The 27,926-nt window shown below is 46.6% G+C and overlaps 3 protein-coding genes across 6 annotated transcripts; 1 reads left to right on the plus strand and 2 right to left on the minus strand.

The window, feature by feature from the left end:
• The first annotated feature begins 759 nt into the window (after positions 1-759).
• On the plus strand, positions 760-1,656 carry LOC142771573 (prenylated Rab acceptor protein 1-like). Its single transcript, XM_075873240.1, has one exon. It carries the CDS (start codon positions 932-934, stop codon positions 1,631-1,633), a length of 702 nt encoding a protein of 233 aa, XP_075729355.1. The 5' UTR covers positions 760-931; the 3' UTR covers positions 1,634-1,656.
• Positions 1,657-3,693: 2,037 nt separating this feature from the next.
• LOC142771574 (2-iminobutanoate/2-iminopropanoate deaminase-like) lies at positions 3,694-11,399 on the minus strand. 3 transcript variants are annotated; one of them, XM_075873242.1, is made up of 6 exons: positions 11,196-11,399; positions 8,235-8,340; positions 6,909-6,963; positions 6,776-6,844; positions 5,915-5,970; positions 3,694-3,835 (listed from the first exon to the last, which is right to left on the minus strand). In XM_075873242.1, the coding sequence occupies exons 1-6, from the start codon at positions 11,258-11,260 to the stop codon at positions 3,758-3,760; spliced, it is 429 nt and encodes a 142-aa protein (XP_075729357.1). In that variant the 5' UTR covers positions 11,261-11,399; the 3' UTR covers positions 3,694-3,757. The 3 variants fall into 3 exon arrangements, with proteins under 3 accessions (XP_075729357.1, XP_075729356.1, XP_075729358.1); XM_075873241.1 differs by lacking the exon at positions 11,196-11,399 and adding an exon at positions 9,485-9,811; XM_075873243.1 differs by lacking the exons at positions 3,694-3,835; positions 11,196-11,399 and adding exons at positions 4,719-5,023; positions 9,485-9,807.
• A 1,061-nt stretch (positions 11,400-12,460) lies between these two features.
• LOC119163555 (transmembrane protease serine 6) lies at positions 12,461-19,201 on the minus strand. Of its 2 annotated transcripts, none has more exons than XM_037415575.2 (7): positions 19,046-19,201; positions 17,415-17,551; positions 15,656-15,744; positions 14,934-15,012; positions 14,125-14,320; positions 13,425-13,546; positions 12,461-12,812 (listed from the first exon to the last, which is right to left on the minus strand). In XM_037415575.2, the coding sequence occupies exons 1-7, from the start codon at positions 19,101-19,103 to the stop codon at positions 12,654-12,656; spliced, it is 840 nt and encodes a 279-aa protein (XP_037271472.2). In that variant the 5' UTR covers positions 19,104-19,201; the 3' UTR covers positions 12,461-12,653. The 2 variants fall into 2 exon arrangements, with proteins under 2 accessions (XP_037271472.2, XP_037271471.2); XM_037415574.2 differs by having other exon boundaries at positions 17,415-17,563; positions 19,046-19,199.
• Between the last annotated feature and the right edge of the window lie 8,725 nt (positions 19,202-27,926).

A 27,926-nucleotide genomic window follows, 5' to 3' on the forward strand; every position in this document is an offset into this window, starting at 1 on the left:
GTTTCTTTTTATTCTCTTTTTCTCTCTCTCTCTACATTCTCTTTCTTGCCCCTGTTTCCACACCCCCAGTGCTAGGTAGCAAACCGAATGTCGATATCTGGCTAACCTCCTGGCCTTCCTCTTCTCTCTCTCTCTCTCTGTAATGCCCCCCCCCCCCCCCTTAGTGGCATGTCTCTTCACAGGATTCATGCCATTCAAGTAGCATGAAACGAGCTTCTGGGGTAAATAGTGGCTCCATGGCACACCAACCCTCAAAAGGCGACCACGGACACCATCTCGGCAGGGGCAGTATAAAAACGTACAAGGATATAACACGCCCTAAAACTTGAATATGGCTTTTTTTCTTTACGTATACACAGTTCAATATGTGCCTTCGTGTCACTTCTTGACTCGAGAAACCTCACGATATTGCAAAATGTCATTGGAGATTAAGTCGTCAAAACTCAACTCGGTGCGTCACCTTCATCGGGAACAGTAATCTCTAATTTTATAATAAGCCAAGACTCTACATTAACAGAGTGGAGCAACGTTAGATTTGAGCTGGCATCGCCCGAAGAAAGCGTGTTTCCGAAGCGAATGGCCGGCAGGCGCTGCGTTTACTTTAGTGCATAGTGTACTAGCAGTATTCTAGTGCACCGTATTTTATTTGGTAAGGCTATGCGAGAGCTTCCATTTGAAGCATCTGCCTGTTTTTTGGTCGAAGACCTCCTTGGCGCTATTTTTTAAAAGATGTATCATCATTATCAACACCAGTCACCGACGACGAGGGAAACGAAGTGAACTTAAGCGCGCGCATTCAGAGCGCGTTCGTTGGTCTTTGGCTTCACGAGACCGGCGCCTTGCCACCCACCGCTAGGCCCACGTCAGCATTTTCCATCCGGCCTCCACCCGCTGCAGCAGGGCGTCGCGAACAACACCCGAGTGTGAAGCCATGGACCGCGAGCAAGGCGACGTCGGAGATCCCTTCGACAGCGCCACCCCGAAGCTTCCGGAGCCGAAGCTACCGGAACCAACACCTTCGGACGATGCCACGGCCGTCGCCCCTCGATTTCCCACGCCAATGCCTCAGCGGAGGCGCTTCTTCCCGGCCGCCGCTCGGGAAGAGTCGGACCTGGTCCGCTCCACGACCTCCTGGTGCTGGGAGCAGATCGAGCGCGCCCAGCCTTGGGACGTCTTCCTGAACCCCTGGAAAGTGTCGTTTCCGAGGTCGTTCGGGGAGTTTGCCAGCCGTCTGCCGTCGAACTTGGACGCGTTTCGCGGCAATTACTTTGTCGTGCTGCTCATCATCCTGGCGTTCACGGTCACCGACGAGTGGATGGCGGTGCTGGCCGTCGCTGCAGTGGCCCTGGTCTGCGCCGCTCTCAAACTGCACGAGGAAGGGGACAACGCGACCTTCTGGGGCACGGAAACCGCCATGTTCGGCGGCAAGATCCAAAGGCTGGTGGTGGCTGCGGCGGTCGCGCTGCCACTCTTCTACTACGCGGACATGTGGACCGCGGTCACGTGGTCCTTCGAAGCCACCACGGCCGTCGTCATCGTCCACGCCACCCTTCACGCCGGGCCTGGGATTGCCGCCGAGTTGGCGAAGAAGCTGGAGGTCATTCCCGAGGAAGGAGACATGCCGCCCCTGTGAGTCAATAAAAGAGAGCCGCTGGATGCACGTGACCTTGTACTTTTTTTTCCCGTTTCCCGTGGAGAAAAGCATGTATTAGCATAGACACCCGGCAATATAATTAACGGGATCTGATTAATCGTATAGCGCCGCAAGAAACGCAGAGCCTAGCGAGCAGACGCAACGAAATCGGACTTGCCGGGACACATTTCTGTTCTTTTAGGTGATGGCGGCGGCATTTCCCGCGTTGTCGTCGGCGTCCACGCTGACACTGCGCATGCGTAACTCTCCTCCTTTCCCTTGTCCAACAGCTGCGCGTTACTCTCGCCACTTCTCTCCTACCACTTGCTTGCACTCGCTTCCCCCTCTCTCTCCCCCTAACGCCGACGCATGCAGCGTTTGCGGGCGAGATTTTTATTAGGAAAAAAAAAATCGCAGCATATCCATGGAGGAAATGATGAGTGGGGCGAAGCATCCGTCTGTCTGTGCATCAATCCTTTTGTTCATCCGTCCGTGCTTCCGTCCGTTCTTCTATTCGCGCGTTCGTCTGTCTGTCTGTTCGATACTGCCGGTTACGTCTGATGCAGGACAAGGTTGGACCAAGAAGAGCTTCGCCCCTGAAAGCGACTGCTGGCGCTGCACAACCGTCCACTGGCCACCCCGCGTATAGAAAGACTGGATCTTTCTGGCGACGTATACACGCCTGTTTTCACCGGGATATCCCGAGTTAAACTCGCGCTTCTGAGTTGTTAAACTTGCGAAAAGAATGACGAGGTTTGCTTTGGTCTCGCCCATTCCAATTTCCGAGCTTATAGCACACAGTTTTGAAGCTTTGGCTTTCATGAAGTAACAAATGCATACTGATGAACAAGTTGGCGAGCCATTGTTTATTTTATTTTTTGTTTTTGTAGTCTTCATCGTTGTCACTGCCGTCAGCCCACGTGCACGTCAGTTGCAGTACAGCACTTGTTTGCATCCTTTGCGTCTGCGTTTCGTGGGCAGGCAAAACTTATGGAGTTCACTCGGACTCACTTGTGAAATATATTTCGAGCTTTGGACTCGCTCGGACACAGACTCGTGAAAACTTCCCTGAGCCGGACTCACACTCACGAAAATTTCCCTCGACCGGACTCGCTCCGACTCACACTCACCAAAACATTACTCACCCGGACTCAGACTCACGGATTGATCCGAGTTAGAGTGAGTCCAACCGAGTCGGCTCATGAGCCCCTTAGCCTAGAAGTAGCTTTTTCGACGATGGTGTCAATGCTCTTTAACACCAATGTCACACGTAATCGATGCTCCTCTTGGCGCTGTTCGACATGGTATCTTCGAAAACGAGTTCTGTGTGCTGGCAAACCAGTAAGGTCGTTTTTCTTGGAAGAGTTGACAGCCATAATTATTAACTATCAATAACTTCCCTGGAAGAGTTTGTGGGTAGGGGGTCAAGGCAACCTCCAACGTAATTGACGCCTCGAATCATTAATAATAAATATTGAAATGGTGTATGAGCGGCTCTGCTTTGGAACACCTGTGAATAGACGCGAATCCAGGTAAGGCCAATCGTTATACCTACATATGACCTTAGGTCAGCAAAAAAAAATAAAATAAAACTCGCTCAAACTCGCTCAAAAAATACACGTTGCACTTTGGACTCGCCAAAAGTTTTCCGAGCCAAGCTCACTCGAACTCCCTCTCACGAAAATTTTCTTCAACCGGACTCACTCGATTCGGGCTCACGAAAATGTTATTCACCCGACTCAGACCCACAGCTCGGTCCGAGTCTTGAGTGAGTTGACTCGTGAGAGAGTTCGCCGACCTGTGGACTCCTTGTTTTGCGTCCCTTTGTGTGGTACTGCTTTGAAAAATAATTAATGCAGCATTTACGAGTTCGAAGGTGGCATTGTTTCCCTATTGAAGTAAGATGGCTAACGGCTATCCAAGTTAAAATGCAAGCAACTTCTTTTTTTTTTCTTCTAATAAACTCGGGAGGACTTTCAGAAGACCACCAGAGGGTTAGTCAGCCAGAGCATCTAGTTTTTTTGTGTTACAGTGTCAGACACAGTGAATCAACAACCACATGCTGAAAGAGTCTGTTCTTTTCTTTTACCTTTCTTTTACGAATTGATAGACAGTCTTTAGTGCCTACAGTTTGGCAACAGATTTTCCAGGTATCGACGGCTCTCCGTCCACTGCAATGGCCTCTATCTCAACGCAGGCTCCCTGTGTAAGGAAAAAATATGAGGACCTTAAGCACAGAAAGGTCCTAGACATCTGTGTGTGTGCACTTGTGTATGTATGTAGGTATTCCTCCTTTTTGGTCTATTTGTATATGAACTCAGAAGAGATTAAGTAACCTTAATGAACTAGATATAAAGTCGGATGCACGAAAAGCTAAATGCAGGCCGTTTAGAAATATTGATGTGATCAACTTTTACTAAAATTAACATGAAGTCGGTGTGGACTGCACTGTAACATACAATAAAAAGTGCCCATAGAAAGGTACATCTTCAAAATAGTGAGTAGTCACAAAAATTAGGACGCAGCTTCCACTACGTCATACTACATCTTTTGTATTTAATACAAAGATTCTATATAACCTTCGAAATAAAGAAACACAGTCAAATATCCGTCCGATTTATCACAGCGACCATAGCTGGGCACTGACAAGTTATTGTCTCGTTCTGGCAAGTGCATTGCAACTTGGTTACGCTTCCGGAAGATACATTTTGGCACTTTACGAGAATCACTAAACACATTTTTTCTTCCAGTGTATGCTTGCAGTGCAATTACCGTGATGCACCTTTCTCGTCGTCAATGTAACAACGGCTCCTACCAAACACTCACACACAAACATAAACGAAGGGTGGTATAGAATATTGGCACCAGGAGCCGTACTTGTACAGTGTATGCTCAAACCTCGATATATCAAACCCGGACGTAACGAAATATCGGTTATATATAATAAAATAAATGACTAATATTCTTGCAATAGATACAGTGTTAAGTATATACATTAATAGCGAATTTTCAGATATAACAAATTTTCATGTAAGATTGTTATAATGAGCTTTGTGCGTATATCAAACTAAAATGGGACGCTACATTACACGTACAACATTTATTGCACTTTGGCAGCAAAGAACAACATCAGCAACGAAAGCATCTGTGTGTCAACATTGTTGCTGTTCCCCAACTTCACAATGAACGAAAGTGTGTGTACGGCTCTGTAAAGCACATTTTTTGTACTAGATTCCCCAAAAATAAGTTCCATTTTCAAAAAATAGAATCGTATATGTCTGTAAGAACGGCAGTGTCAATTGACAACTTAGGGCACATTTGAAAGGACAGTATTTGAAGATGTCCTTATTGGCAGTCCACGGCAATAGCTTCGATCTCCACAGCAGCATTCTGCAGAAAGGGTAAAGAAAGAAAGAGAGGGAGGAGACGTTTACTAAAATATAGAAAAAGGAAACACACAGAGAGGCAAACAAAGCACCAAAGCAAAACAGAGACTGCACAAACTCAGACAGAAATGAAAGTTAATAGAATGCAACCTTTCGACAAACACTGCAATACTATGAAGTAAAAACATATTAAATCAGATTGCAGCTGCTTTATGTGTGTCCTGTATCAGTAAAGTTGTTGTCAGCTCTTTCTCACCAGGTATCTAAACAGAGAAAAGAGCATATGCTCCTTTTATTTCGATTTTCTATGCGAGTGCAAAGGGAATAGTGTAACATGATTCTCGAGAATTCCAGAAATGAGCGATAACAAATGCAGCTAAAATATTTGACGTCAACCTCCCCTAGATGTCAACATCACCTTGTTTTGACGGGCACGACATAATTATAGGTTGGTCATCTGAATGACTGAAGTGTATTCTGTCTTTGTCGCAAGCAACTTGTACAGTCGGCGCTTTGACTGCTTCATACATAACTGTACAGTGTAAATTTTTATCAAAGGGAACACGCGCCTGCCCTCTATTGCGGCTGCCTACAGCTCCATCAAGCGACAGATAAAGAAAGCAGGTCCGTTTTTTCACGTCATCTGTTAGCAAACGAAACAACAAGTCATGATTGTTGGACAAGCGCTGCTACATTGTGTTTCCGCTCTGGTCTCGCAACGGGCTATGCCGCCAAAAGCAGACGCGCTTTTTTTTGTCTTTCGGCTGATGGTGCTGTAGGCAGCTGCAGCAGAGCGCAGGACCCACGCTCGCATGTTCCCTTTCATAAAAATTGACACTGTGCATGATTTTGCACTACGTATGCATGAATGCTGGAATGAGGAAAGTAGACTTACCAGAGGAAGCTTGGCCACTTGAAATGCAGCACGTGCTGGCTGTTTTTCTGTGAAAACTGGGAAACAAAAAAGGTGCAAGATTATATCCCTTATATACAGTGCTGATGTTTAACTGGAATGTCAACAATAAAATAGCCTTAACAAGAGATTAAGGAGGTTCTGACACAACAAAAATTTTTATATTGTCCAATAAATTTTTAAAAAATTGCCAAAAAAAGGCTACAAAGATTACGGTGGTGTAGATGCCAACAGCACGGCTTGAAAGTAGGTTAAAATCGCAAGTAAAGAAGCCCGACGAAATTGTTACTCGAATGTCTACTGACACCAAGAATACCAGATACCACTAACAGGAGAGACAGACATTTACTTCACTTTTGTGGATGATCATTAAGTCATATATATACTCTGTACATAACTGGACAACAGCACTACAAGCACATCATTATGAACAAGAAACCTGAACGGGTTCCGAAATGTCAAAATTGTTCTTTCTGGGTTGGTCAGTGACTAATTTGCGCTAAGTGCGACATGTTGCGAGACCAGACGAGCTTTCCTCAACAACTAACTTCCTTACAGTTGCGTTTCGCAGTGCTTTGCTTTGTGGCTCTTACTTCTATGAAGCTATCCACAGAGAACACTGGCTTGTATGTTTTGTGTCATTCAAACTCTGCTGAAAGGCATCAGAAAAGAACATGATGAAAATAAACAGAACACTTCTAACGGTAAATATCCAAGATATGGATAGCGCTGTGTTTGTGAGACATTTTGCTGCTGTTGCGGCTCCACTGTGCAAGTGCTGCGGGAACACCAATGTTCATTTTACGCCTACGTGTAACAACAACAGGGCAAACGCGTACTCACATTCAGAGTAGACCTTGTTCATTTCCGGGAAGTCATTCATGTCCCCAAGGTACACTGTGCACTTTGCAACTGGAAGAGACAAGATACGTTATTCAGGCGGTCCTGTCAACAATGAACTCCCGCCTCAGCTTACCACACTTCAGAGACATACGGCCAGCCTCCAGCACTTTGGTCAAGTTTGTCAGGGCCTGAAAACGTGTGACAAGATGTTTACAGACAACTGCTTGCAAGCACATAATCTGTTTCCAGCAAAGGCACAGAAATTGCTAGGCAAAAGAAAACTTGAGACACATTAAACTGTACAAAAACTATGAAATAATGTTCTGCGACATGCAACAATTTGGTGTGGAGTTTCAAGAGAAACTGAAACACCTTTTGCACTGACAATATTAGTTACAAGCACAGTATACCCAATAAAAGCAGTCATGGCAAAGCTGTGAAAATAGCTATAGCTTAATTTCTTTTTAATGGTCTGTACACAACCTGTGCATGCATCGCGACAAGTTAACACAACCAAAATTTTAGACAGTGACCTCCAATGATCCAGCATGATTATTTCAGAATCTGATCAATTCACTTGCCCTACCACATAAACAGAGTGGTCAGTTCCGCTTATAATAAGCAGATTTGGCCTTCTATTCTTTGGTCGAGTCACTTGTGAAATTTTCCAGTCGCCTGTCGCATTTTTTGGAGCTCATTAGCATTTTACCAGCAAATAAAGTTAATTGAGCGATCATCCGGTTCACCACTACCATTATTGGAGTTCACTTATAGCGTGTATGCCGACGACATTGAGCAGTTGAATGTTGAGGTCAAACATATGTTGGGAGAATCGACCAGTAATGTTAGTCATGAACTAACAAATGTGCATTCAATTGAATGAAGACTACGCTGCCAACAATATTAAAAAGTAAATATGAGTTTCTTTAAAGCTATGCGTAATTGCACTGTACAAAATAATTAAAGTGATTTTGTTCAACTCTTATTATTTATGTGGCATTTTGTGTTATAATAACAAGTATTTTATAGAATAAGAAAATTTATTATATTTTAGATTTTTTGCGGCTTTGCGAAAGTCACACTGCTTTATTGAGGGGGGTGGAGGGGCTTGTTGTGTGATGATCATTCACTTGCTAGCAGGTAACATCTGGCAACACTGCTCATAGGTCAATTCGAGAAGTCTTATTGGCCATAACTGTACGATTTCTACAAGTCTAGAAGACATGTTTTGCAAGCTCAATGGGATTTGTCGAGAGAATTATGGTCCGCTGAATGCATGCTTCCTCATATTTTTTCCTTTCATTCTGAATAATTTTGCACGTATTATGGTGGTCGGGTCAAGTTCGTGGTTACGTTGTTCTGTATTGGCAATCGCCCAAGGAAGCCATTACAGTTGCTGCATGTATCGTGAAAAAGGGGAGCCTTTCAATGGTAAAAAAAAAATGAGAGCGTGACTCACCTGCCTCGTCTCGGCTGCAATTCCACCCGGAACAAGCTTGCTAGTGTTTGGGTCCGCACCGATCTGGCCAGACACATACATGGTATCCCCAACCCGAATGGCTTGGCTGCAAATAACATGCAGGTTTAGATAACGCCAACAGCACCCCAAAAACATCCTCTGCATGCTAAATTCCCGAATTACAGTCTTTGGGGAGCTCGGGCTTCAACAAATGGTAGTTTTTGTTCACTGACAAGAGCCCTTTCCTCGATGTGTCAATGGTGCGAGGCTGTTTGCATGTAATCTTGGCTGTGCCTAGAGCCACTATAGCTGCAAACTGTGAGTTGATCCTTCGGAGTTTTGGAGGAAATTAACAAATTACAAAGAGTTTTCGAAGAAATTAATGTAGTAACCCAGGCTTTAGCCCACGGTGGTAACATTCGTTGACAACTCCTTCTTTGTGATAACACTACTCGACTGTTTTCACACAGCCTTAACTGAAGCGATAGCCACAATCACCGCAACTGTAAGTTGCACCTTCCGAATATGGGCAGTAAATGGTAAATGACGAAACGTTTTCAGAGAATGTAAGGTCACTGCTGAAGCTTCAGTAAGTGGTAGTTGCGTTCACTAACAAAAGCTCCTCCTTTGCGACATGGTTGACATGTAATATTATCTGTAAATAAACCCACTCTAGCTGCAACTGCTGCTCAAGGTATGTCGGTGAATGGCGTGTTTATAAGTGGCATTTGAGCGTCTCAAACAACCTCGGTCCCACGTCGTAAATACTAAGACTCAAAGAAGGTTAATGCGTGAACGACAAGCCACTCACAGAATCACAGAAGCGGCAAGTTCTTTACCGTTTACTACAATCTTATAACTGCGCATAAAAGGATATAACTGACGACCTAGCACAGCGCTAAATAGCTGCAAACAAGTGATATTTCTGTAATATATCAGGAATGCAACAGTTTCACCTCTTGAACGTGGCATCGAGACCTCGACAAGCACAGACCTAACCAAATACACAGACCTACCCAAAAGAGCAGAGACGCTCTTTCTCTGTGATTATTTCTTCCTGTGGTGCTTTAGGCGTCTAGAATTACCTCTCAGTACTACCCAAATATTTTGCGTAAGGCGCTTCAACTACCAACGCCCACTCCAACGACACGATTCGACATAAACGCTTTCGAAGAGCCCTTTCTTGTGCGAGACGGCTCCACAAGCGACTTGCACGGGCGACAAGGTTTTGGGCTTTCAAACAAACTCACCTATACGGTCCAAATGCTTTGGGAGCATGCTCCGACGTGATAACTTCTCGCGTTGCCTTCGACATACTTCTGACCAAAACAGTGGTCGGACGGAAATGCCGCGTCAGAAACGTGGTAAACATGCACCGCGCAACCGGTTATGTCTCTCACGGCTTGTCCTTCCTCGTCAGGGAAGGACGTTGTAAATGGCTCTTTGCGGGTTGCCGCTACGAGACTTTGTGGCGCGGGCACTTCTTCAATTAGCAGATAACAGCTGGATCAAGGTTCTTCAGTGACGAGAGTCGGTTATCGGCAGGGCGCGGTGGACGGTCGACATTGCAAATGGTAAACAAACAATGTTGCCAGAATACTGTGTGGGCTGCAGTTTCGGTTTTGTTACGAAGCCTGAACAAAGGGTCAGATTCGCATAGCTAGATTAAAATTCTTCCGTGGCGAGAGTCAGTTATTGGCACATCTTCTAGTACACTGCAACGGTGCGGTGGATGATCAACTTTGCAAATGATGAACAATGCCAGAATACTGTGCTGCAGTTTCGGTTTGGTAACGAAACATGAACAATGTGTCAGAACGCCAAACAGAACCTTGCCCATATCTGTATCAAGGTTCTTACGTGACGAGGGTAATCGACTTTGAAAATGGTCACTTTCTTCATCCATTAAAATTGTAAACAATCTGGCCAGAATGCTGTGTGTGCTGCAGTTCCGGTTTGGTAACGAAGCCCCTCTACCTGAACAACGTGTCAGATGCACATTTTAGCGAAATCGTTGTTTTTTGTAGGTAGCACGACCACCACTGCTTCAAAATATGAAAGGAAAAAAACTGTCGTGGTTTTTTTTTTTTCATTGCATGAACAAGCCTGGTAAGAACTGCAGCAGCCGTTGAGCATCGCACATACCAAAGGATGCAGCTGAATTTCCCCCTTATTTCTATAGTATTATTCTAACGAACCAATGAAATATTTAGGGTCAGTAGCATTTCGCAAGCTATTTTTTCTCTTCTAAATATCTATTCCACAATAACGAAAAAAAAACATCTCACTTGTGGCTGCATGAGGTAATGCCCTTCCACCCTCTAATAAAATAATAATAAATAATGATAATACTCGATAACCGGTTCAGATAATTTCCAGCCATGACTCTGTGTGCGCATCCGGAAGGTCCCTATATTCGTGCTATGGAAAACATCGTCACAGTTTTGCTGTAAACTGGACACCTTAGTTTCACGGCATCCATCCACCGTAGAGTTAATATCCATCCGCGAACTGAAAAAAAAATTAAAATATGACGTTTTCGGGGCCAGCGATAACGTCACACAAAAGAGTCACCACTTTATCATGACGTCATAATTCTCAAAATTTGTTAGGTCATCGTGACGTCCGATTACGTCACGTGTTCCAACACGTCCGTCGATTACAGACGCTGCGCGGTTGCATAGGACAAGACGATAGTTAGAGCGCGAAACAAAACGACAACACAGAGACAAGAAGGACACGAAAGACACGAGCGCTCGTGTCTTTCGTGTCCTTGTCTCTGTGCCGTCGTTTTGTTTTCGCGCTATAACTATCGTCATGCCATACCAACTAGCCCAAGCTGCCACACTTCTAAGTTGCATAGGACAAGCTTGGGTCGACCGTGCATTATAATTGCGCGTCTGCTCATGTAAGTCAGCCGCATCACGAAGTTCCAGTGGATAATCATATTGATTGCCATACCTGAGTGGACTTGTGGACTTCTTGACATGTGGGCTAGTGACCACTTCTTTTGTAATTTTGCCCATTTCTCACTTGAATGCAGAGCGTGAAGGTCAACGCACACGTACGTTTGTTCGATGGGATGTACTACACCAGAAAGTGGCTGCGGGTACGTCCTGCAGCAAACACACGCTGCAGCAGCTCGCGATGTAAAGATAGAGTGCAGATGCTATTCGCCTTTCCGCTGATACAAGAGTGTCTGGCTTGAGCAGCGAGATAGCCCTTTTACAGCGAGTCATAAAACGTCGCCTTCTAAAGGAAGCTGCCTAGCGATAACGTGTTTCGTGCGACTTCACCTTTTGCGCAGATTACCTTTTCGTCTGATTGGAATGTAAATAAACCGAGTTTGGCGAGTTTATAATGATCCATTGTGGTACTTGGAAGCGCCGTTCACACCCATCAATCCTGAATGAGTCGGGTAGACATGGCTGTCTCAAACTGCGAGACGCTATGAGAAGAGTCTCTGCTCTGCCACGACCTCGCCGATCAACTGGGGGCCGTCCGGCATGCCCAGAAAACCACTCGTGTCCAAGGATTTGTGGCCGTCACCAAGGCTGGCATGCTTGTGTCCCATCTCGCTCAATACCAGGGGCCATAAGGTTTCTTTTTTTATTTATTTTTTACTCACGTTCATTGCGAAGCTTGTGTTCAGCGGCCGACGCTGCAGTGAAACAGCACTGGCATAGCCACAATTAAATGAGGAGGGGTGAACCACACCCGAAATTTCTGAATTTTGCATGTGTACGTATATAAAACGCGAACAAAGGTGTCTGGACAAGTTCGATACTGGAAAAAAAAGCTATCGTAGACTTTCTAGAATGATTAAGAACCTTCGGGTGTTATATATTGCTGCTCGAACCAAATTTCAGCCGCGCTGGTCTTTCGATGAGTCATGGGCCGAGTAGCGAACATTTGGAGCGTATGTTCTGGTACTAAATGAGGCTTCCTATCCAGGACGTCACAGGAACGATGCATCCTGGGGAAACGCGTGCCGATGCCAGTGTGATGCGTGCTGCAGCATAGACCATCGCCACGCAGGCCTAGTAGAACGCTCCGTGCGTGCAGCGGCATGCAGGAGGTGTTCCGGATGCCTATTGTTATTGAAGGTGACGTATAGAGTTTTTTTTACAAAGCGTGAGCAGTGTTCTGTGCGGACGAAGAATGCCCAGACTGGCTACATGGCGACGTCATCACTGCAAGTTGCTCAGAGAAAGCGAACACTCGAATATACACACCAGAGACGTTTTATTGACCCATCATTGGAAGTTACAGCGATCTGTGAACCCTTGTGTCGTCTACAATGGCTTGCAATGAGAAAGATATGACAGCGCGTGCTGCGCCGAATGAGCTATGTACAAGCGAAGTGACGATGCAGAAATGAAGATGCTGGGTTCAGCCGCTGCGGGCCGTGAGCTCGTCCTAAACCTCGACGGGGATGTTGCAGACGAAATTGAGGAAGTAAGAAATCTGCGTGTAGACGTCGGTGCCTCCCGGTTGGCACTGGTAGTCGTTAGCGACTCCCACTAGGGTGAATTCTCCAGTCGGGGCCATCTGTACCACGGGGGAGCCGCGATCGCCCTGAAAAGAAACACGTTAGCATAATGTCGGGTGCATGAAAGATTCCGTGTGGTAGCACGACCATGATACGACACCCTTGCAAGATAAAAAGTTTATGCCAGCATTGCTATTATGTCTTAGTGGAGAGCAATATGGTCTAACGCTGGAATGGTTGAGTTCCATCCGGGAACCAGGAGGCCCCACAGATTCCTACGGGCGAGGCGGGAGGGTATAGAGGACTACCCCTGCGTCATTCCACTGTTCGTCGATGATGGTGGTAGGCATCTTTCAACTAGGTGCACTTCTCGAGAAATCCGCAAGGAAGTCTGTGCGACAGTGCCACGATTGTCGCTTATTGGTTTCATAACCCTCGCCCTAACTGCGCAGAATTCACTTCCAGGACACAAGCTCCAAGGGCCGATGTGAGAAACGCAATAAATTACCGTGTTGGCGGATGCGAGGGTGATTTAAAGAGCAGCGCAAACTACGAAAGGCGGAAAAGATAACACAGGATAGCACTGTCCGGTGGTTGTCCTAGATTGCGTGAAGGCAGCGGTAGAGCTGGAGTACGTTTTGTAAACTGGGACAGAGACTAGAGTTGCTGAATGCAAGAATATGGCAGCGCCTACTCACCGTGCAGATTCCGGATTTCTTGCCCACTCCGCAAAAGGCGTAGGGCTTGTTCCTGAAGAGGGGACACTGGTCACCGCGGAGCTTCAGGATGTTGACCTCTTGCATCAGGCGGTTGCGTCGGCCTATGCAGAGAAATAGGAAGTGTTGCGGGGTCGTTCGGTCAGAAGCTACAGTACAACATATATGGGGCAATTTATTGGCGACCAGCGTTCTACCCGAATATAGACGAAGTTGTGTGAAGCACCATCATCGGGAAAGAGTCTTCTGCGAAGTACCCGAACGACACGCCTCTTCGAGCGCATCGGCTATATAGGTATGTGTAACGTTCTTAAACTGCGGGTAAAGACGAGTACAAAAAGAAACAAAAAAAATACCACGAACGCAGATGTGCTAACGTTGTCTTACACGTATACACGTTATTTCGAGCAGCATAAACAGAAAAGCACCGATGTGTTGTCACATGCCACTCAGAGCGGCATGTTCGAGGAGTAAAATAGTGAGACACGAAGTCGGACTTCACGGCAACGTGACGAGTGAACCGCGCGTCTGGCGCGGTTCACGCAGAAAGACCACGAACGGTCCCACCGATGACGTGATTATATTGCCTAAACGGAATTGATGTTACCACGTTGTAGTGCCAGCTAGTACGTTAACACCAGTTCCTGACGCCATGTGCAAGGTCCCCGGCACGTGCACTCGCCTTGTTGGTCGTATCCGAAGCTGGTGAGCGTAAGCCAGCCCTGGGCGTCGACGCGGGGCTCAGGCAGACAGATTGTGTTGATGTATCCGTTGGCCGAAGGAAAGTCCACCACACGCTCGAGTTGGAGGAGGGCCAGGTCGTAGCTGTACAGGTCGCGCTCAGGGTCCCAGCGGGGATGCAGCACACGCTGGTACACCTGTAACCGATGCGCGCACAGACAAAAATTAGCAACGACGGCAGAGATAGGCTACCGGGAAGTGCACATGAAAGCATTCAGCGTGACTGCATGACGTTAGTAGCTGTAGCTTTAGTTACAGCTTGTAGCTTTAAGTGTCTGCCAATGCCACAACGAGGAACCACTATCTTTACATTGCCATCCTCTGCGTTAAGGAGGGAGATGGGCACGCAAAACAGTGGGTGGGAACGAATGTTGCACGCGGTGAAATGAGTGCAAGAGAGGGCATGTGTGACATGGGGTTCAAAACAAAGCAAGGGAAGGCTGAAGGTAAAGAGAGGATAATTGGAATTCTAGAACAGTTGTGGTCGCTGGAAGAGACGTTTATAGGGAAAGAGAACCGCGCGTTGTTAAACATTTAATGTAGCAGTGAATATTGATCTCGAGTACGGTACAACCCTACAGGGTTATAATTAGGAGAGTGCGTAGGTGACATTGTGAAACGTGGTCGCGCGAGAGCGTTTAGAAGATGCAAGTATACAGCTGGGCAGAGGAAAGTAAAGCTGGCCATGAAGCCCATTGGGCGGGTATTTGAATCGAACGAACGTATACAGCAAGGTCTGTGCATACATACGGCGTAAGTGCTTTCCGTGGGAGATTCCTTGTCCAGGTCAGTCTTGCCGAGCTTAACCTGAAGCCGAGTTGGGCGATAGCTGTGAAGAGGGTAGAACGTACAGGTACAGCAATGGGTCAGGCAAAGAGCATTGGTCAAACTGAACTAGCGACACAGAAAATTTAGTCCGAGGTGGGCTAAAAGTAAGGTACAGTCCCTGCATTTGAGTCTTAAAAAAGATGTGACCGCTGGAAAGCTGATCAAGCGAATGTGTATAGGGCAAGAGCGGGCACAGACACTCATTCCAGGGTGATTGATTTGTGGGGTTTAACGTCCCAAAACCACTATATGATTATGAGAGACGCCGTAGTGGAGGGCTCCGGAAATTTCGACCACTCATTCCAGGGTGGGGAGGTTTCTTGAAGTGAAACCGCGCTGGTGGGTTTCCAGCTCGTTTTTGCCATTATAGAAGCCCTTACAGAGCATAAATACTGCTAATTTGTCCTAATGGGTGACAGACGGACGCTAGGCATTGGAGGGAGTGGAAGCCTGGGGGGGGCGAACGCCCTTCCTGCCCCCACCCCCCTCTGCCACAGTGCACAACAAAACTGGTCACTTGAAAGCTTATGGACTAAGATCCATGCTCGGAGCGAGTGCTTTTTTTAACGAGTTAAATCACACTGGGTCTGTAGTGCCTCGGAAATCGAGTATACTTTCGAAATTCAATGCTATGGCGTGCTCACTCTTGAACGAGGTAGGCCGTGGTGAGGACGAAGTTGCAGGAGACCAGGGCTCCACCGCCAATGGGCTGACCATCAGCATATACTATGGCCTGCGGAGAAAAAAAAAGGAGGGGGGAGGTGCAGAAGTTGATCAAAGACCGAGAAATAAGTAATAATGAACGAGACAATGCGTAAGCTGGCTGTTTTTTGCAGTGATTGCCAACCATGAACGTCGAAAAAGAAGCCGGATATGCCTTCCGCTCTCCTGCGAATGGGGGCCGTGATTGTGGAAGTCAAAACCTGGATCCCATAAGATACCTTTGAACACACGATTAGATGAATGTGCTAGAGGTACTGCTCCCTTGGTGGCCTGGGAAAATTTTTAACAGTCAGAGAAAGAAGGAGAGTGGCAGAACACCCCCACCCCCCTCTAGCAACCCTCAAAGACAGGTACCGATCTATACAGCCCTTTGTTCAGCTGGTACAAACACCCGAAAATCAGAAATGTGAAGTCATGAACATGAGCCCGTAGTGCGAACGCTGGCCATGACCAAATCAATGACCTGCCCAATAATATTTCCTTAAGTGTAGGATTATTCGCCGATGACTATCATAGAAAAATGATGCCGCCCTACGATCACATCCTGCAAAGCGTGCATGAACCTTATAAATATGTGGTGTCAAAAACGGCTCATGGTAGTGAACTCTGGAAAAGGTAAACCCATTTCTTTCACCCGCAAACAATCGCACTCCGATTTCGCCTACGTCATTAACAACTGTCATATCCCGTGTTCAGTCATTCAAGTATCGAGGGATAAACTTCACTCACTATCTTTCATCGCGCCCCCAGATTACGGCTCTGTGCTGAATCACAAACGCTTCGATGCACTAGTGACCTTCGTAAATCGCCATCTAACAGTCGCAAGTTATCGTATACCTTGCGTTCATTCGGCGGAAGTTAGAATTCGCGTCATCCATTTGGGCCCCCTTATCGCGACTACTGAATAACGACCTTTGAGCTTGTTCGAAACCGTGCCGCTCGTTTTTACCGAAAGTTACGAACGAAAATACAGTAGTATTCAAATAAAACTTGAACTCTCGCTGCACCCTCTTCAGGTTCGCCGGTGTGTTTCCCTTTTATGCCTGCTTCATGGATATCTCCAAAACACCAGGCCTCATTCTCACCCTTTGAAAACTAAACTGCGCGTGTGCAGGCGGCTCCATAATTAGGACAGTTTCGAGCGCATCTTCGGCAATACAAGGGCGTTTAATTGTTCTGTGCTGCCACACGCCATCCAGCTTTGGAACGATCTCCCTGGCGATATCACTTCGATCACCAAGCCTTTCACTACCGCCTACTCGAACATGTCATGCTTACGTAGTTATTTCCGATTTATTTTCTCATGTTTTGAATTGTTTAACGTTGTATTATGTGACATTGTAGTATTGTAAACGCTGCCAAAATTTTCGTCATTTGGCAACCACTGACTGTTCATGTTAATTAAGTTCGTGTTTCGTGCACGCTCTTCCACGCTTTTCTACCGGGGTGTTGCTCTTGCTTTTCTGGCAGTCTTTTACATCACAGTGCATTTTCCAGATTGCATCGTATTGATTTCATCTTTTGCCATGTTTATCACGTCATATTTTATCATATATCGCCCCCCATACACACTGCTCCGATAAGGAGCCTTTGCGGTATTGTGAATAAATAAATACGACTACATGAACGTCAGCATACAGGCCCTCAGTGTTTCGCGTTAGCGTGTACGGGCGTACTCACGTGCCACGGGTAACGCCCCCTGGTGGAGTTCGAGCCGCCATATGTGCGTCCGGGCAGCAGGTCCCAGGGGTCGCGGGGCCTGCCGCAATTGCTAGGCACACAGGCCAAGCAGTAAGGCTTGAACGGGAACGAGGCTCCTGGAAAAGAGGCTACGGTCGTCATCCGATGGGCCAAGCAGAAGGGGTTGTGCCGTACAACGGGCGTTGAAACTTTAGGCACGACTCCGGCGGTGAAAACAATTGTTTCATTAATGCGAGACTACGGTCGAAATGAAAAGAATGAGGTGGTGGCATAGGTGCGAAACTGAAGAACGAGCAACAACACAATGGCTATAGGCTGAAAAATGAAACGCAACGCATTCTGAAGAACACATCAAGTGGCAGGAGGAGCCGAGTGACGCAGTGAAGGCAATTAAGAAGGCCATGGTGTTACAATAACAACAGAGGTAAGAGCGTAGTCAGCCGAAATTGAGCTATTGTTTTATGGTCTTGTCCCAGAAACGCAGGTGGACAGCTGTAGCAGCGGGAATATGCCGCCGTTCTTTGGTTGTCAGAATATGAAGAAGGGTGGCGGTGAACAAAGCACGTAGAGAATTGCCCTGCAAAGCGAGAACGCGTGGGTCATCGCAAGGCAATATATGACGCCTGCTATACGGAGAATGATTCAGTAAAGCGATGCGCTATGCATGCCACTTGAAAGTGTGACAGGGCAACGAATGAACGAGAGTGATTAAAGCGAATGAGTAACGTGAACCGTAAGCGAAATAATAGAGCGAACTGTACCTACGTTGATTAAAGTGGCCGCTATGTATTGGAAAACAGAAGCGGGCGCTGCAGAAACGAAATATGTAACAGAAGCATAGGCAGATTGTTTTTTTTTTTTTTTTCGGGAGGGAGCCACCACCCGGCTACGCCACTGCCGTCCAAGCAATTCCCGCAGAGGCCCAGATAAGTGCTCGTATAGCAACTGAGTCGAGACGCATCAGTGCAAGCGTGCGCGCTTCGCCGAGCAAAGGATAAGAGCGTGGCTAAGAAGAACAAACTGTAGAACAACAAGTCAGCATCGCCCCGAAAAAGTGAACATCGAGAAGCAAGGGACCGACAGGCAGACGAAGCGCTGTCTATGTCCGTCTGTGTCAGTACGGCGCGTCTTTGGGGAACTGGATATTTTTAAACGTGCATGAAGCAGCCTAAGCTACCAAGTTATGACTATTGAAGCAGCGCTAAAGACAGTGACATAGAAGACGAAATGGGCAAATCAAGTAGAATAGCTTTCGAAGGATCGAAATTTCGGCGTGCATTAAAAAAGAAATCGTATACAGCAAGTATGCAGGCCAGGAGACAGCGGCAGAAGTAGTAACAGCAAGACCAGACGAGCGCTGGATGCGAACCAAGTGTACCACCGGAGTCTGGTAGCACGTATACGCTCCGACCTGCCTCCGAAGAAGCCCGGTAGGACACTTGGTTCCCATCCAGCGCTCGGATGGTCTTCTCGTTCCTTCGCGTGCCCCTGGCTTGTGCGCTACCAGCAGAAAACGAATTCCTGCAAACACGCCTAAAGTTAGTGCTGCTGAAAGCACAGCGGCTAACTTACAAACAACTTCAACTCGAAGCATTGACAAAGGAGCTTACCATATAGGCCAGAAATGCAGCAGGAAACGAACAGGACAACGATCGCACGCATATCCATGGCGTATGGTCTGGTTGTCGCTTGACGGTCGATCGTAGCAAGACTGCAAGGTCACTGATCCAGCGCTGCTTTAAGTAGGCATGCTGACCCTTTCCCCATTTTTCATCTTGCCCTTTCTTTACCACTTCTTTGCCATTTCCGGTATCAGGAGATGGAACACCAGTTTAGTCGCGAGTACGAAACACGTGCGGCGTCGAGATTAAACTTCGATTATGAGGCTGAAAAAAAGGGCGAGGGGAGACCTTGGATGAATGAGAGTTGCTGTTTCGGCATTCGCCATCAAAATCAGTAGATAAATTTCACCGAAGAAAAAAAGATATAACAAAGAAGAAACAAAAAAAGGAGAGAAGCACACACAGGGAGTTATAATCAACACAACATCGACTGCCTGATTTCCTCATATTAAAGGCAGCACTGACAGTCATTTAGAGAAGGAGTAATCAAGCAGGTTGTAACAAACTAACCTCATTCCCACTTAGTGAACTGATAATTTGTGTGTAATAGAAAGACCATTCGTCACTGCCCCGAACCAGAGAAGACATATTAGAACAGGGTGCATATCTTCCTTTTTGGCGATTGTTCATATCAGACATATACTAAAGTTCACATCTGACAGAAGCAACACCCGTTACAGTGACAGTGGGGTGACGACTTTGCGATTACCGTGTTCAACGTGATTCACGGCGATAGTTAAAGCGCGAGAACAAAACGACGACACAGAGACAAGAAGGACACGAAAGACACTTGTCTCTGTGTCGTCGTTTTGTTCTCGCGCTATAACTATCGTCATGCCATACCAACTAGCCCAAGCTGCCACACTTCTGTGATTCACGGGACGAGTTCGTCATCTCGATCGCGCGTCGTTTTAAAGCGTATTGTAATATTTTAGAATCGCTACTTAAAGACCTCAATCGTGTTGCGTCTTTAGACGGCCTGTACTTATTACTAATAAAAACTGTAAAGTAATTAGCCCACTTAACTTCAGCATGCATGTGCAGTGGCGTGGCCAGGGGGTGGCACACCGAGACCGTGCCTCTCCCACCTCCGAATATTTTTCGGCATGACATTCAGTGTGAAAATTGCCCATCTTGAAGGGGTGCCCCCTCCACCCGAAAGCTATGCTTCTACGTATACTATATGTGAGTATACTATATACTCCTCGCCGAAAAATTGGGGGACTCTTAAGCTTTGCCTTCAAGAGTTGAGCCTGATAGCGAAATTCGGCCCTTAACGCACCCTTCAACCACTAAGTGCATACTTATTATTATGTTTTGCTACATACACACGCACGCACACAGTAGATTGGACCAGCGCGCGCTATTATCGCCTAAAGGGCTCGTTTTCGTCGCGACACCTGTCGAACAAAATGCGTTAAAAGGGCACTGAAACACTTTTTCAAGTAACCATAAAATGAATTCACTAGAAGAGCTTATTGCCTCACGAATTCAACGCCGCAAAAATTTTAATAATCTGTCCCTGCAGTGCGAGTGGAGTTAAAGGTTTGTCGCATGCTGCAATTTCATTACATCATCTCTCGTCCCGACGAAAGCGTTGGAAGGTTAGCAGAGAGGGGTGGCAGGGCAAAGAAACTACCGCGCCTCATGACCTTGGGCACTTTTTCTTTCTTCGAACGCGAGGCTTTTTCAGTGTGATCGCGCGCGCACACGTGGACAAGTGGCGGCCTCCCGCATGTTACAAGCAGGTGGGCATATTTACCACAGTTCGAGCAAATTGGTTGTTCATACCGAGGCGAAAACAGAGCGCACAGACTGATGAAGCAGCGCCCGAGTTTGTTTCCTTGGTCCGTCCTTGTCAGTATGCGCCCTGGTTTCGCCTCGACATGTAGGCGTAGCATGCTCCCGGAGATACATAACTTAATTATTCGGTCGCAGACCCACTGACGATTTTTCGTTCACAACCAACGGGGCCGACGTCGGCGGCGGGTTTTCTGCGACGCGAGCTCTCTAACGCTATCGCGTTTGAAAGTTTGGGTTCTTTTCACGACGCTGGTCAAGCCCTAAAGAAATCGAATGGACCCGCCAGAAGTGCGCAGCTTGAACTTCTGTCCCAGGGCTGGAACTATTTGTGTTCGACTTTCGCTGCAGTAATGCTAAGCTTTTTAGTCACGCGACTAACTGTTACGTAATTTTCGTCGCGTGAGTAGCTGTTGCATGACATTTACATTACAGTTACTTTTGGTAACATCCCCTATGTTTTCCTTGGCATGATTCTGTGCTTGATCTCAACGATTTTCCTAGCAGCACTCGACATATAGACTGCGCACGTATGTTTCGTGGTTTTTGGCGCGAGCATAATGTTGCGCATGCCTGGGAAGAAAACGAAGATGGCTGAACATGCTGGCTGCCCCAAGCTGGAGGAAGAAAGAAGACGACGACACTGCGATCATCAACCTGTTGGCCGCTCCGGCGCTTCTCTTCGCGACCAAAATAAACGGCCCCCTTCAGCCGTATACGTCCTGGTCCTCCTTGTGCGTAACAATATCATTCGACTATAGTTGCTGCGCAATGTTACTTGACGTTTGTCGCGTGACTAAATCTTACGGGATTTTAGTAACGTCGCTAGCTATTACGTGATTTTAGTCATGTGACTAGATGTGACGTCATTATGTTACGTGATTGGATGTTCCGCAATAAAATGGTCACGTGTCTAGATGCCACGTGATTTTAGTAACGTGACTGGGTGTAACGTGATTCCCGTGACGTCACTAGATGTTACGTCATTTTAGATCACGTGACTAGCTGTCACGTAGTAGGTGTTGCGCGGTTTTGGTCACGTGACCACAGATGCTAGATAATTTTTCGTCACGTGACTAGGTGATACGGCATTTTAGGTCACGTGACTAGATGTTATGTGATATTTCGTCACATGATTTTACGTGATTTTGGTCACGTGACTAGCTGTCACGTGATTTTAGTCACTGACTAGATGTTACGCTATTTTTGGTCACATGACAAGATGTTACGTGATTTTTAGTCACGTGACTAGCTGATGCGTTATTCTTGGTCGCTGACTAGCTGTTACGTGGTTTCGGTCACGTCACTAGATGTTTCGCGATTTTAGTCACGTGACTAGAATTAATGCTGCGTGATTTTTGGTCACGTGACTAAGGTACGTGAATTCAGTCACGTGACTAGATGTTGGGTGATGTAACTTGCAGTCACGTAACAGACTCGCCCATCATAGTTATTGTAGTCCTGGACACTGGACAAATCGGCGCCCGTGTTGTAGGAGCGAAAACTCTAAGAGCACGAAGCGAGCGCGCGCCGGTTCATGATGATGGTAATTCCCGTTCTCACTACCGGGAGCAACGAAAAGCTCAAGAAGAAATTACGGACCGTCTCCCGAAGGGAACCCTGACGGGATGCAAAGCAGCAGCGGTGCGCACGGCGTTGACCCGGTTGAAACGGCCGTGGACGCGGGTGCTGGAAGAACGGTTTCAAGTGAAACTCGCCGTAGCGTTTGTTTGAAACACGAAGACACGGGAGGCGGGTTGGGTTTCGTGCAAGTTTCATAGCAGATAAACGAGCCGAAAGAGTGTTCCCACTCGACGTGCGCTCGAGCGTTGCGGGAGGTGGAAGGGTGAAGCGAGAGAGAAGTGTTTTGCGAGCGGGCGGAGCTCGAGCCGGCAGCTGCGGGCGCTGCGGCAAGCGTGCTTCGGGTGAGAGAAAGAGTGACATCTTCACGCACCTCAGAGGGGAAGCGTGAAGTCAACGCGCAGCTGCAACTTGACCTACTTGGCACCGCTCCAACACCTGCGGCGAGAGGAACGCGTTGCGGCGCGTTCGTACGGACGGCGTATATACTGCTTCGTATCGACATTGGGTTCCCTTTAGTGGGAACCCAGTGTAGATACGAAGCAGTGGGCACTGACGCCTACACTGCGGCGTTGACGCTGGCGCTCATCGCGGCGTTTGAGCAAAGCACACACGTACCCGTGTTTCCTACTGGAACATGCCAATCGCTGCTAATTGGCAATGAGAAACTGACAACTCTTACTGGACACAGAGACCCGCAGTCAGTATAGTGTAGATAGACTAAGACGGCCTCACTTTAATAAAAAGCGTATATTTATATTTTAAAAAACAGTTGCGCCGTTTGGGAGTCTTCTTGTACAACGATCTAAGATCGAAACAACGCCAATAATAATAGCTGGCGTTCAACGTCCCACAGCCACGATGCGATGGAGGGCTCCGGAAATTTTGACCATCTGGTGTTCAACGTGCTTTGACATCGTGTTTTACACGGGCCTCTACCACATCGCCTCCCTTATCCGTTTGTATGTAGTATGTATGTAGCCACTAGTTTATGAATTGCTCACTAGATGGCGATGTGCGTATAGGTCCTTGCGTATAGGATCACTAGATCGCGTGAGTGGTTTTCGTATAGTTGACGATTAAAGAGGATAGATGGCGCTGTTAAAAGAGTTACTCTATATGCTACCTCAAGTAGCATATTGTTACGGGGTCATGACGTGGCTGAAGGCCGAAGACTGGATGGTCAGATAATAAGCTGTTTATTCGGGCCTAACCTGTGGCCACGTAAAAGGAAAGTCAGATTACAGCAAGGCACTGGCACTGATAGCGGCGAGCAGAGCGTCGGCCATAGATCAACTGACAAGCGGCGAAGCGCGTCGGCATTTATACACTTGCCATGGAATGTTCTAGCGTTATCGCTAGCGGCGCCGTAGGTTCCAGAATAATCTGTAATGTTCACGAAGTGGGCGTAATCTTAACAAAACGATCTACTACAGCCTCGAAGGTTTTCGAACATCGTAGGCGTGGTTTGCGCTGAAGGTAGTGTAACAGGGTGATAACAAAACTTGAGGAAAGGAAATGGCATTATACAGTAACTCTAGAAGAAATTTACAGCATATCCACGGAGTGAATGATGATGGGCGGGGCGAAGCGTCCTTCCGTCCAATGCGTGCTCAAGTGTGATAGGAGCGGACAGACAGACAGACAGACGAACAGACGCTTCGCCCCACTCATCATCATTCACTTTGTAGACATGCTGTTTTGCTGCGCGCCCGGTATAGTTCAGGTCACGTATGGGATGAACGGCGTGGGCGCCACGAGTATGACGCAGCATTATTGACAGGCACGCGGCGACAGCGGACGGATAGATGCATGGATACAAATTTTCTGAACTTCCATTAAGGTTCGCATTTTTTTGCATATATATATTTTCTTGTCTTTTCTCCCTTGTTGTAATGCCCCTCCTGCTTTGGCCAAAGTATTGGCCTGCTGTGTTTCTGAATAAATATAAATAAATATTCAAAGGATCCATAAACTGCCTCAAATCTTTTTTTTAGGTAATTTAGGGGCCCTTTAACGCGACCTGGGCTTAGGTCTCCCACGAAAGAACGTCAAGGCCTTGCCTCAATTCCGCTTCGCGGATTCCACTTTTAGATGCAACGGTATGAGCTGCGCAAAGCGAGTGACCCAGCTCGACGACAGGGTCTCCGGAGCGACTGCCATCTCTCCGATTATGAGTGCATTCCAACATGTCCGAGTCGCATGCTAGCCCTTCCTGGCACAATTTGCACGTGTTGTCCTGATGCTTGTCTGGCAAGATGCGTTTCGGATGGAATGAGTTGGGGAGTGTGTTCATCTGGAGCTGTCTTCACATGACGGCCTGCCTTGAGTTCAATTTAGGACTCGGCAGAGGAGTGTGTATCCTTTTTGTGTTTAGACATCTTCTGTCGTCCTATCTAGTGAGCCGGTCCTGTGCTGCGCAGGGAGTCTTCGCTGTCATGCCAGAGGCATTGCCCTGTTCCGACACTGAGGGCCATGTATTGCACCATCCGGCATGAAAAAGAACTCTATTTTTCAATGTAGGGGGCAAGTTCAGCAAGGTCACAAATCGGGTGAGTTTATCATCATGAAGTTCATGTGAAGCAATGCACAGAACAGGACAATGTGGACAAAAAAAAAAACGCTTGTCTTGTATTTCCACTGCTTTGTCTTACAATCCATACGATGCACCACGCCATGCTAGCGATAAACCATGTGCCCCATTTTCCTGCCTTTCCTTTGCCCTTTTTCTATCTTGAACTGGATTCAACTAGATCAACAGGCCAATTTTTCACTATGCGGCAGGAGGCATGGCCCCTGTGATAGGCTGTGGCGGGATTAGTAATAATATCTAGGGTTTTATACATGCTAAAACCACAATATTTATTTAATACGAGGCACGCCATAGTGGAGAACTCCAGAAATTTCGACCACCTGGTTCCTTGACATGAGCCGACATCATGGGCTGACATCATGGGTACATGGGCCTTAAACTTTTCACCCCAATTGAAATGCAACCACCCAACCGGGACCGAACCCACGACCTTCGGGCCAGCAGCTGAGCACCGTAACTACATCACCGTCATGGCAGATAGATACAGTAGGATGCTTCTTACGGTAAAGAGAGTGATGTTCCAGGCTTGTAGTTTAGTTAAACAAGACTTCGCACGAGCCCACAGACAAGTGCGTGAGCATTTTTTTTTTTCAGGAGCTGGGAGAATCGCAAACCTAGAGCAGGAGCTCTTTATCTCAAGCATGGTGATGATCATGTTGACAATGTGGCTACTGAAAGACGTGCCAGCTTTCTTTCCTGCAATACACTGATTACGAATCTAACTACCTATGTTACTTTTGCAGCAAGCTGCATTTCCCTGCAGAGTCACAACACTGCAGCTGTCCACTCGCAAGTTTCCCGAACACTGGCTCTGCTGCTCGGCAAATGAAACCAAACCACACCGTCCCTTCGAATTGAATTTAATAAGTTCTATTAACATGTGAACATAACATACACACACACACACACACATGCCGATACATCTTGGAAAAAAAAGGTGTTGTGAGAAAGGCCATGAAGATGTCCATTTCTGTTATCGTGTATACAGCACAGGCTATAAAAAAACACAATATTTCGCTGTCGAAGAACGAAAATGTCAGGAGTTTTGAATTTACAATGCGGCAAGTTCGCACAGTGACTAGTTTGCTGCCATTTTTTCGCAAGCCAGAGTTAGACGTGTACGCTGCACATGTTAAATGTTTTCCCATGTTAAGACGCCTTATCACCAAGGGGTCCTTTCTTCCTGCTACAATGCGAGACAGCGCGTTGCTCAGGGGATAAATAGCTACCGAAGATACATCTGTATATAGGGTCACTGTCTTGTGACAAGGTGAATAAAGTGTCCAAACTTTTCTTACGAAAAGATTTATAAAAAAAATTGCATATAGCTATGATAAATAAGTCCCTCGAGCGCATCTCATTTTATTATGCCAGTTACACATAATGAAAAACTGCCATTTTCGAACGACTTCGCTCTCACACAAAGGCTTGTAGCATTGTAAACTATGCATCGCCTCAAAGAAAGATGAACAGAAAGGTGCAACCCGTTTTGTTAAAGTGGGAAGGCTGGTGAATATGGTGACACGCTGGAAACGCGGTTACGTGTGCTGCCGCTGCCGAAGAGCAATGAAAGAGCTCTCAAAATACGAAAAAACGAAAAATTCTGCACATTTCAAGTAAGTAGCTGCACTTGAAAAAGCGTACGGCCACTGTTGCACACAGCCACTCACCCTCACGATGTGTCCGTTCCTCACAAGCGTTCTCGCGTTCACACCTAAGCCGCACTTCGGATTCAAGCGCTAAGTATACATGTAAAGTGGTGCGCCTCCCAAACGGAAAGATAGCTGGATGATGCACAGGCTGCTATCAACATTTCCAAATATGCGGACTCGTTTAAATACTTTCGCGTTTACAGGGCAAAGATTGGTTTCGTTATGTCTGTCCAGTAGTGAGCCACTGTCACAGTGCCACCTTTGAAGCCATATTTGACGCCTTTGGAACCACTTTTGGTGTCACAAGCTGACCCTTTGATTTTTTAGTTCTTCACCAAAATATGAGTTCAAATTTCAGTACTTTGCCAATTTCCTGAATACAGGCCTACTGTTCTTGCTAAAGGTGAAAGGCCAAGTGTTTTTAGTTAAAAAACGCACAACACACACATTGAGAAATACAACAGCAGATAGTGTTCCTGAATTAATGTAGATGTGTGCAATAACTTCTTCAACACTCACAACAGTGAAAGAAATGTAGGTTACGTAGTAATACCAATGACTGCTAAATGTGGCATGTGAGCACTTTGCAAGAGCTGATGTTTGCAAGACTAGTTGCCTCAGAGAAAACCGAAATGCGACGGCAATTAAAATAATAATAGGTAGTAGATTCGTTCGCGTGCATTCAGACAGACGTTAAGATTGTTCCCGGCCGAGTTAAATATTTGTCACTCTACCTTTATGCTCTTGTTACAGAGTTTGTCTTATCGCTCACTCAGTCACAGTGTTTCCAACCAATCAAAATGTGAATTTTCTACTGGCAAAAATAAAGATGAATTATTCTAATTTCTTCTCTGCACCAATTTGAACTGACAGGGAACAGTACACTTCTATCTGAGGGTTCTTTATACACTGAGACCACAGTCAGAACATTTGGTATTCCATTAAGAAAAAGCAACTACAAATTCAGAACATAGGAGACTTTTGTGGCACACTCCCATCTGCTTACAAGTGACAAAAGGATAAAAAAAAAGCCCTGTAAATGCAAAGCATTTAGGACACCCACCAGAAATTGAGAAGAAAAGAGACCATTTTCTCTTTCTTTTGCAGTAGCTGCTTCTGCGTGAGAAATGAGTGATGACCAAAGTAAACGAGAGACGATTATGTAAAAAATCACCGCACAGCAAGAGCGCACACTAAGCTGCGTAGAATAAAAAGCTTGAGAACAAGCACGTAGCTGCAGTTG

The sequence above is a fragment of the Rhipicephalus microplus genome, chromosome 9 (assembly GCF_043290135.1).
Source record: "Rhipicephalus microplus isolate Deutch F79 chromosome 9, USDA_Rmic, whole genome shotgun sequence".
Taxonomy (NCBI): Eukaryota; Metazoa; Arthropoda; class Arachnida; order Ixodida; family Ixodidae; genus Rhipicephalus; species Rhipicephalus microplus.

What these genes read in the sequence shown, in the direction of transcription:
- LOC119163555 (XM_037415574.2), bottom strand. Translation starts at nt 19,103, where the DNA reads ATGGATATGCGTGCGATCGTTGTCCTGTTCGTTTCCTGCTGCATTTCT. An exon ending in ACGGCCTACCTCGTTCAAGA is followed by an intron (nt 15,013 to 15,655) that starts GTGAGCACGCCA and finishes CCCTCTTCACAG; the next exon opens with CTATCGCCCAACTCGGCTTC. An exon ending in AGAAATCCGGAATCTGCACG is followed by an intron (nt 12,813 to 13,424) that starts GTGAGTAGGCGC and finishes GTTTCTTTTCAG; the next exon opens with GGCGATCGCGGCTCCCCCGT.
- LOC142771573 (XM_075873240.1), top strand. Translation starts at nt 932, where the DNA reads ATGGACCGCGAGCAAGGCGACGTCGGAGATCCCTTCGACAGCGCCACC.
- LOC142771574 (XM_075873241.1), bottom strand. Translation starts at nt 9,606, where the DNA reads ATGTTTACCACGTTTCTGACGCGGCATTTCCGTCCGACCACTGTTTTG. An exon ending in AAAGCATTTGGACCGTATAG is followed by an intron (nt 8,341 to 9,484) that starts GTGAGTTTGTTT and finishes TGTTATTTGCAG; the next exon opens with CCAAGCCATTCGGGTTGGGG. An exon ending in GAACAAGGTCTACTCTGAAT is followed by an intron (nt 5,971 to 6,775) that starts GTGAGTACGCGT and finishes TTTGTTTCCCAG; the next exon opens with TTTTCACAGAAAAACAGCCA.